We start from the raw sequence: 9,408 nt of genomic DNA, 5'->3' as shown, positions 1-9,408 counted from the left end.
TCGAGTGATCAACTGTGTCGAATGCTGCCGACAGATCTAACAAAATTAAAACAGAGTAATTTCCTGAATCTAAAAACAATGACAAATCATTTGTCACCCTCAGGAGAGCAGATTCTGTACTGTGATGTTTCCTAAATCCTGACTGAAATTTATCAAGTGTGTTTGATTGATCCAGAAAGTTGATAAGTTGCGAAAAAACTACTTTTTCAAGGATTTTGGATAAGAAGGAGAGCTTTGAAATTGGACGGTAATTATTAAGAACAGATGGATCTAAGTTGGGTTTTTTGATCAGAGGGTGAATGACAGCATGTTTAAAACAATTTGGTACACAGCCATTGATCAAAGAGCTATTTATCATTGTTAAAATACTTGGCCCAGTGGTGTCCAGGACTTCCTTAAAAAGACGTGAAGGTAAAATGTCTGAGGGAGAAGTGCTAGGGTTCATGTTTGAGATTATCTGTGTCAAAGAGGAGAGAGAAATTGGTACAAAATTGTTGAGAAATGAGGAACATGAGCCTAATTCTGATGGATTGAAGGAGGGTGGAGAGATCTGAGATCGTATATTGTCAATTTTGCTAATAAAGAATTTTAGGAAATTTTCACAGGTATCCGGTGTTATTTCATGATATTCTGTGACTACAGGGTTAAGAACTGTGTTTATTGTAGTAAATAAAACTTTTGGTCTATGGGCATGTTTGAGAATGATGTCTGAAAAATATTTAGTTCTCTCTGCTTTGGCACAGTGTTGATAATTGAGAAAACAGTTATTTAACATTGCTGAACACAAAGGACCTGCTGTCCTTCTGTTGCCTCAATCAATTAATTAATGTTATTTGTGACTTTGGAGTTTAAAAAGGATAGTTCAAATTGACCAGCATCACACAGTAACACAAACTAACTGATCAAGGCAGTGGTAGACCAGCATCTCCCGTTTTCAGCGAGCTAAAATTACTGTTTTTATCGATGGAGTCTGGTGGCTTTCACAAGAGCAGAGATGAGGAACTAAAGACATTAATATCTTTTCCACTGAAACAGGCTGTCTGGCAGAAAGGTTAAACGGTGAAAATATTCTCAATATAGGTTCAACTGAAAAGTTTAACTTGTCTGTAGGAACTTTGCCAGGATTTTAGTAATACTGAGTTCATCAGTACAAACTCCCCCAGTATTACCCACCTATCTAAGAAATGTACAATTAGTCACGAAAAGGTAGTCCAGATGTTAAAAATCTAAACATTTTCATATTATCTATTCTTTTCTCATTTCTGTTATAAACCCTTTAATTTCATTTTATGTGACATTCATTTTCCTCCATGATGACCAAAATGCTTTTTCAAAACAGTCTCTCAGTGGGAAATAGAAGTGCAAAGTCCTTTAATTTTATAAAAAATCATTCCAATTGTATTTTCAGTTTTTGTGGTCAACATTCCTGTGTCACCACTGCTAAGTTACAGAGTTTAATTATAAAAAGAAACTAAACTACTCACATATAAGGAGTTACATGAAGAGCATTTAAATGTAAAAATTCTCCAAGACAGCAATACAACATTATTTGCAGGGTCCAGAACAGATGAATCTTGGAACTGCTTCACTAACAGTAAATGTGTAATTTGAGGACTAAACAATGCAGAAATTAAAATATGCAATTAAGTCTTTCATCAAATGAATGATCCAAACAAAGCATTGCTATAAAGAGAGATCTGGATCCTTCTCTTCTCATCCTCTCTTGTATTTTACAGCCAGGGAGGCCAAACTGAGGAGGAGGATGGCAGTTTTTCCCAGCAGAATCCAGAACCATATCTGACCCTGCAGACCTACATGGACACAAATGGATGCAGACTGGGCTTTTAGTTACATAAAATATATTGGAAACAAAGTTGCACGGACATACATAGAGATGAAAAGAGGCAGTGTATGAGGAAGTAATGAAGGAAAAGACATGATTAAAATAAATTTGACAAATTAAATTAAAATGTAGTTAATGTATATTTAATAAAAGACTATACTTGAAGTACTGTAAAGTGAAATAAGAAGCCACAGTCTAGTCTCATCAATCCCTCATAGGAATTTGATATGGATGTTGATACTTCCACTGTCACAACGCTCCCTCACCACTAGTTGTCTCTGTAAGACTGCGCAGAGTAGAGGTACATGGGATACAGGTATGCAGAGGAAGAGTGTAACATGTAGAGCAGCATTAATATAGATCCAACTGCTTTTCTTGGCCAGTCCCGCCCTACTGTGCTGTGATTGGCTAGCACTAGCCCTAACCATGGCCTCTTCACCCTAACCCAAACAACCTCCAACCTTGTTGCATTGACATGACGAGTACAAGCCAATCACAGCACAGTAGGGTGTGACTTACCAAGAAAAACAGTGGTATCTTGAATAGTACAGTAGAGCAAATGCCATAGACAGTATTAAAGTTAGCCTTCGGTCTGAAAAAAAGAGGCCAATGTGGAAGTCCGTTAAACATGCAGTCTTTCTAATGGCCAGCAGGGAGTGACTCTAAGCGGCAACTTCTGAACCTGAAAAAATTGAAGCCAATGTGCAACTGACAAAGTCTGCAGTTTGTCATATGGCGACTTGAGGCTGGCTCCACATCAGAGTAAAACCCCATAGATCCCCATGTTAAAATGCCGATGTGCTCTCATCCCCACCTGTCAAATACTGTCACTCTTTCACTGGACCTACACGTCAAAATATGACTCCCTAGGTACCCCCCTGCATCAGTTTTGGACATTCAGGGACGGCATGTCAACTTATGCTTGTTAGGTGCATTTTGTATTTTCAAAAAACACTGTTTTCCCAGGAAATGTACAGTTTCTGCTTGTTTTTTGCATTAAGTGTTTTTCAAAATAAATTTACAATGCATGTAAAATACTGAGTTTTTCCAATCAAATGCAGACAATTGTTTGACCGGAGACATTTTGATGCTACTTGGTACTGGTGAAAACCGTTGTTTTGTCCCGTAATGCCTCCTTCTGGACTAGAGGAGGGCAGACCTTGTTTTGCATGTGGCCTTGAAAAAACAGATCTCTGATCAGGAGCGCTGACACATATATGTGGACAAGCATATATGACAGTTTCCTTATAAATGGAGTTTCTAACACATGTGGAGGTATCAGAGATGTTCTCAGAGAGTCTGGCAGTGCTGAAACCTGCCCAAATGCACATCATTCATTCATGGCCCTAAGATTACTATGGACTTCCTGAAAACCTCCATGAGTGATAATGAGAATGAGCAATGCAGACACATCACACAATAAATTCTTCACCTCAACAGGGACTTGAACCCTGCACCCTCAGATCAAAAATCTGATGCTCTACCGACTGTGCTATCCAGGGTTCAAAAACAGGGACTTTGGAGTACACAATTTGGCAAAGTGTCTTGAGCCAGTGAAAAACAAAACATTTTTGTGGATTACTACATCCTTCTGGAATGGAGAAGGGCAGACCCTGAATTACATGCAACCAGTGTGAGATTGTTGAGACTTTTTAGATGTTGACTGACAGTTCATCAGAAAGATAGCCGGTACAGAGACGGCACCACTACAAAGTTTGCTGATTAGGTGGGGAGTCAGAATGGTCCAGGATCAGACCGCCTGCACAAAGGATTGAATGCAGATATCATGTGACTGGAGACGTTTTGATATTACTTGATACTGGCTTATTTCAATTGTGCAGATACCCAGCCCAGGTGCCAACCATTGAAGTTTTGTCTTGTAATGCCTCCTTCTGGACCAGAGGAAAGCAGACCTTGTTATGTATGTAGTCTGGAAAAAAAACATGATGGGTTGCATTCAGATTTCTGATCAGGAAAGCTGAGACACATATGTGGCCAAGTGTACATGAAAGTTTCCTCATTAATGGGGCTTCAAAAACTTGTGGAGGTAACAGGGATGTTTCTGGAAAGTCTGGCAGAACTGAAGGCTGCCCAAACGCACAACTCAGTGATGGCCACAAGCAAACTGTGAACCTCCTGCAGACCCTCATGTGTGATGATGATGATGATGATGATAGTAAGCACCACAGACACATTGCACAACAAACTAGGCACCTGAACAGAGACTTGAATCCTGAAGTGGCAGACTAGGGTCTGATGCTCTACCAACTGAGCTGCTCAGGGTTCAAGAAAGTTGTTCCTTGAAGAAAACCATTGCTCATAGTGTTTTGAGCCAGTGAAAACCAAAGACGTGTTGTCCATTACCACCTCCTTTCAGAATGGAGGAGGGTGGACCCTCATTTGCATGTGGTCTGGGAAAAGCAAGAAAAGCTGCAATCAGATTTCTGATTTGAAAGCAGGAGCGCCAGCAGCTTAAATCCTGTATGCTCCATGTGAACTTTTTTTTAAATAATTTTTACATAGTTGAGAGTTCTGGATAAGCTAAGCCTCTGGAGGGGACAATCACCAAAAGTGACTTGAGCTGGTGAAAAATATACAATTTTTGTCTATTTCCACCTCCTTCTGGACTAGAGGAGAGCAGATCTTGATTGCACATAGCTTGGAAAAAACAAGATGGGTTGCAATCACCTTTCCAATCTGGCCAAAAGAGACACATATGTATGAGGCTACGATTTTATGACAGTGACCCCAGTAATGCGGCATTAAAAACTTGTGGACATCACAGACCTGTTCCTGAGAAGTCTGCAAGTGTTGATACCTGTCCAAATGCAAAACTCATTCATGGCCATAAGCAGACCATGGACCAGTTCGCAGAATTATTAGCCATTATGAGAAGTTGCAACACATAGCTGTGAGTTCTTACTTGCTGCACTGCTGTGCTTTTTGGTGCTGGCACACCCTGGGTTGCTGGATGTGGTCAGGGTGGATGTTGACAGGTTATCTGGAGAGGAGACAGTTGATTAATCTTTAATTATAGAGCCTGAAGTGTTATTACATAAGTATTTCTTTTTTTTTTTTTTAAAAAGTGTGCAATTGTGCTAGTTTGCTTACTAGCTTGGCATGGTTATGAGTTTGGTTTGTTTGTTATTCAGCATCAAAGTGAGGAGACAGTGTTAATAGCAGCAGCTGACATTAGCTGGTTTATTCCAGGTTACCTCGGCTGCATTGATTCTAAAGATGTTCCTCAGAGAAAGACACACAACTCTGCGAAGAGCAAAAATACATAGTATTTCTCTGTATTTACTAAAGCCAACAGGAGCTTGCTAACACTCTATGGGAGTAACAAACCAAGCTGGCCTAGTTAGTTGGCTAGCATGTGCAGTAGCAATGGGTGAAAATGAACAAATCTTTTTTATCGACTCTTTTTGGGTTTGATGCATGCATCAACAACAAGATTCGGTCCACCCCTCACTAATGTGCAGCCTTGTTAAGCTAAGGCTAAAAGAGCTAAACAAGTTAAGTTACTGTGTCTTGTGTTCATTTATAGCAGCAGCCTCTAGTTAATTGATTCAGAAAAACTTTAGCACTGTCAATACACGATGTGAGTTGTGTGTGGATGTGAGTCGCTCATGCACGAAAAGGTCCACCATCTTAGACAGCTAGCTATGGCTACACCACTTGGACAAACCACATGTCATGATCTGAGTTTTGTGTCACAACCTGACCTTTAACCATGGATGTGAGTCACACATTTTTCAGTTATTGCAGAAAATGTTTGGTTCATGTTCAAGATGTAATTCTTGATGGCGACTTCATGGCGACATAACCAGGTGTTGAAAAGTTTAGCTGCAGGCATCGAAGGGAAACGAAGACAGGTAAATTCAGAAGGTTTTAAGAATAGGAGTTTAGTAATTCAGTTTGTCCGTGAGGGGGAGAAATACAGAAGCAATAAGTTAGTAAGGAGGCAATGGTGTGGCTGCCTAGAAGGTGCTTGTGATTGGGAAATGCAAGTAGATTTAGGGGGAAAGCTTGTTGTTCCCCAGGAAATAGTTTGTCCCAGCAGAGGCCTGACGTAGTGTTGTGGTCAGTGAGTCAACAGATAGTTTATTTCATTGAGCTGACAGTTCCTTGGGAAGACTCAGTGGAAGAAGCCTATGAAAGAAAAAAGCTTAGATATGCAGACTTAGGAGCAGAAGCTGAGCAGCGAGGATGGAAGACTAGGATTTGTCCAGTGGAAGTGGGGTGTAGGGGATTCATAGCAAGATCAGCTGTCTCGCTCCTGGGGGAACTCGGAGTGCGGGGACAGAGTTTGAGGAAGACAGTGAAGGAAATGCCAGATGAAGCAGCCAGAGCTAGTCAGTGGATTTGGATGAGGAAGAATAATGTCAGTTGGGGGCCAGCAGGGGGAACTACTAACAGGGTACGTAACTCCTTGAAATCAGGTGGAGAGATCCACCAATCAGTCCTCTCAGGAGAAAATCCAGGAAGTGGAAGGTTATTTAAGTATGGGAGTGGCCTATTTGAATCCCTTTTGTTTGAGACCATGCTGCAAGGTGAGTGTGTTTGCTGATCCTGTGACTATATCAATTTCCTTTAACTTTAGCTTATATTGGAGTTATGCTATGTAGCGTGTGAAATAGAGTATGGTGAATGTGCTAGGAAAGGTAGTATTGGCACTGTCTCTACCTGGAGCTCGCATGAACGGAGCCTGGGTTTGTTAAAGGTGGCAGTGCTCTAGATAAAGGATCAGCACTCAGTGAATAACCTCCTAAGCCCTATGATAAGCTATTATGGCAAGGCTTAACTATACAGACCAATGAGCAGTGATAACTAACACGTCATTGGGGTCATCAGGTGGGAACCTCCTTTTATCAGTGTTTCATCTAGTTGGTCCCACAACACCTCCAGGAGGCTAGACAGTGATCTCTGGCCTCCCAGAGACACTCCCCTAATGCCAGCTCTCACTGCTCCTCGCACCGACCCAACAACCTCCTTTACCTTACCTTACACATGGCTTTCTCAGCCCAAACAGCACTGCCACCTTCAACAAACCCAGGCTCTGTTTTTGTGAGCTTTAGGTAGTGACCGTGCCGATACTACCTTTCCTAGCACATTCACCATACTCTATTTCACACGCTACATAGCATAACTCCAATATAAGCTAAAGTTAAAGGAGATAGAGAAGATAAACTCACAGGACCAGCAAACACACTCACCTACTTGGTTCATTTCTATTATATATCTTTTTTGATTTATTTAATATGAATATATACCAGACATCACATGTGCAGTAAGTGGCACTGTTGCCATTTAGGCTACTAAAAATTAATTATTCATTTATTTAAATGGTATTTTATGGGTAAATTAAAGAATTATGATAAAGTTCTTACAATCACCATTTACTCAAAAATGGACATTTAAAAGGACTGTGCTGTTACCGTTTATCTTACCTGCTACCTGAATCAAGACCTCAGAGCTGATTGTATCAGGTGGTTGGGTCATGCAGGAGTAATAACCAGTGTCTGCCTTTGTTGCAGAGCTGATGCTCAGGACGATGGTCACATTAGGCAGGATGGAGGTAACATTAACAAGAGACACACTCTCCTAGGAGATGGAAATAGTTAGTACTATGGCAACACACTTTGGAACCAGCACTGGTTGACTTTCCTAACAGTAACTTAACTCTAGGCTGAAAAGTAGTGTTTAAACTCCCCTCTCTGGGTGAGGGATCTAAAAAGAAACATGGTTGTAGCTACAGTATAACCACACCTGAAAGTGATATGATGGTGTACTGACATACCCTGGAGTACATATCTACATCACTGCAGCAAGATGAGAATCTAAACCACTAAATATATTAGCTTTAAAATATATTAGGACACCATTTTCCCTTCACTTTTTGCTGTATATTCTGTTTAAAATACATTTGTTTAGACCACTTTCATGAAGACAATATATCAACGTTATGGAAAAAAAAAAGATTTTGTTTGAGGATGCAATGTGAACCTTACTACCCCATTGAGATTAACGTTACAGTTTTTCTAGCATGATTCTTGCGATTCTTGTCATATCCACGTCTGAATGCACTCATTGTAAGTTGCATTGGATAAAAACATCAGCTAAATAAATGGAATGGAATGTAACTGTGCAGCTAATCAAAAGTATCATCATCATCATCATCATCATCATCATCATAACATCCTAACAACAAGATAACTTTCTTGCAACAATCAAGGCTTTGTGGCATAATAAAGAGTACACATAGTTGTACATATTATAGAGCTTCATTCATGCCTTAATAAATTATAAATGTCAGACAACCTTTAACAAGATTTTTAATACCTCCTGTGGGCTGTTCCTCCACAGCTGTGCGACATGTTGGACTGTTAAACATACGAACTCACAGCTGAGTTCAAAGCCGTCTCCTGCTGAAAGAATCCATTCATCTCCAGAAATACTCACAATAGGCCCACTGCAGCCACCTAAAGAAGTGAAAGAAGAAGGCAGATATATATATATATATATATATATATATATGTATAAATATATATATAGAAACCACAATCACTACAAGATAAAAATGACTTGAGCTTAGATAGTAGCCTCAGTTGGAAAAAGCTATATTGGATGACAGTTTATCTGCTTATATAATTTCATATCACTGTCCATTATCACGGCCAGATTTTTAACAGTAGATTTCATATATGGTTTCAGGGAACAAAGGTCAATATGAGGGGCATCACAGACGCCACTGGGTCCAAATAACAGGAATGCAGTTTTACTTTCATTAAAGTTTAAAACATTTACTGCCATCCAAGCTTTAATGCCCCTGAGACAACCCAACAGCTGCTATTAACACAGAGTTTATGTCTTTCCCTTGTGAAGGCAGGTAAATCTGTGTGTCATTTGTGTAAGAGTGGAATGACATGCCATTATTTCTGAAGCTGAACCCTAACGGGAGTACATAAAGGTAAAAGAGGACTGGCCCTGAACCCTGAGGAACTCCAGGTGCCAAGGAAGATGCAGTCACCAAGGCTGACAGAAAAGCTTCTGTCAGACAAGTAAGATCTAAATATTTGGGATCCAATACATATTTAATTATAAATGGGCAAGCAGATCAAAAATATAATAAGCCCACTCAAAATAAAAGTCATGTTTGTTTGGTGATATTTGTATATTTTGAAATATATTGCATATGCAATGCATTTTTTTTTTTTTTTTTTTTTTTTACAATTTCAGCCCTGTGATAGTTTGGTGACCTGTCCAGGGTGTACCCCACCTCTTGCCAAGTGTAGGCTGCGATAGCTACCTTATTAACCAGTTGATCCTATTAACACAAATGCTACCATCAATAGCAATATCATGCAAATATTCATAACATCAAAGTGTCAAAGTAGCAACATCAAGAATGTTTAAACTTTAGCTAACTGCACCTCTGTTTGATTAACACTGTTATTGATAAGCCAGGTCAAGATACTTGACTGCATAACTACTACATATTTCTACTGTTATTATACACATATGACTATTGTCACACATGTATACTGCCAGATATTAATACATAC

General features: G+C 39.7%; 1 protein-coding gene across 1 annotated transcript in view; it reads right to left on the bottom strand.

Annotated features, from left to right (window-relative positions):
• Positions 1 to 1,487: 1,487 nt before the first annotated feature.
• The window catches only part of LOC126382484 (uncharacterized), a 20,278-nt gene continuing 12,357 nt past the window's right edge, over positions 1,488 to 9,408 (bottom strand). The window contains exons 3-6 of the mRNA XM_050032368.1: positions 8,186 to 8,325; positions 7,294 to 7,447; positions 4,767 to 4,844; positions 1,488 to 1,811 (exon numbers count right to left, since the gene is read on the bottom strand). Of these exons, the coding sequence (XP_049888325.1) occupies positions 1,714 to 1,811; positions 4,767 to 4,844; positions 7,294 to 7,447; positions 8,186 to 8,325 (470 nt within the window). The 3' untranslated portion in view covers positions 1,488 to 1,713. The remainder of the gene's footprint in view (positions 1,812 to 4,766; positions 4,845 to 7,293; positions 7,448 to 8,185; positions 8,326 to 9,408) is intronic.

The sequence above is a fragment of the Epinephelus moara genome, chromosome 21 (assembly GCF_006386435.1).
Source record: "Epinephelus moara isolate mb chromosome 21, YSFRI_EMoa_1.0, whole genome shotgun sequence".
In the NCBI taxonomy this organism is placed as follows: domain Eukaryota; kingdom Metazoa; phylum Chordata; class Actinopteri; order Perciformes; family Serranidae; genus Epinephelus; species Epinephelus moara.
This window is presented reverse-complemented; position numbering and strand designations above follow the sequence as displayed.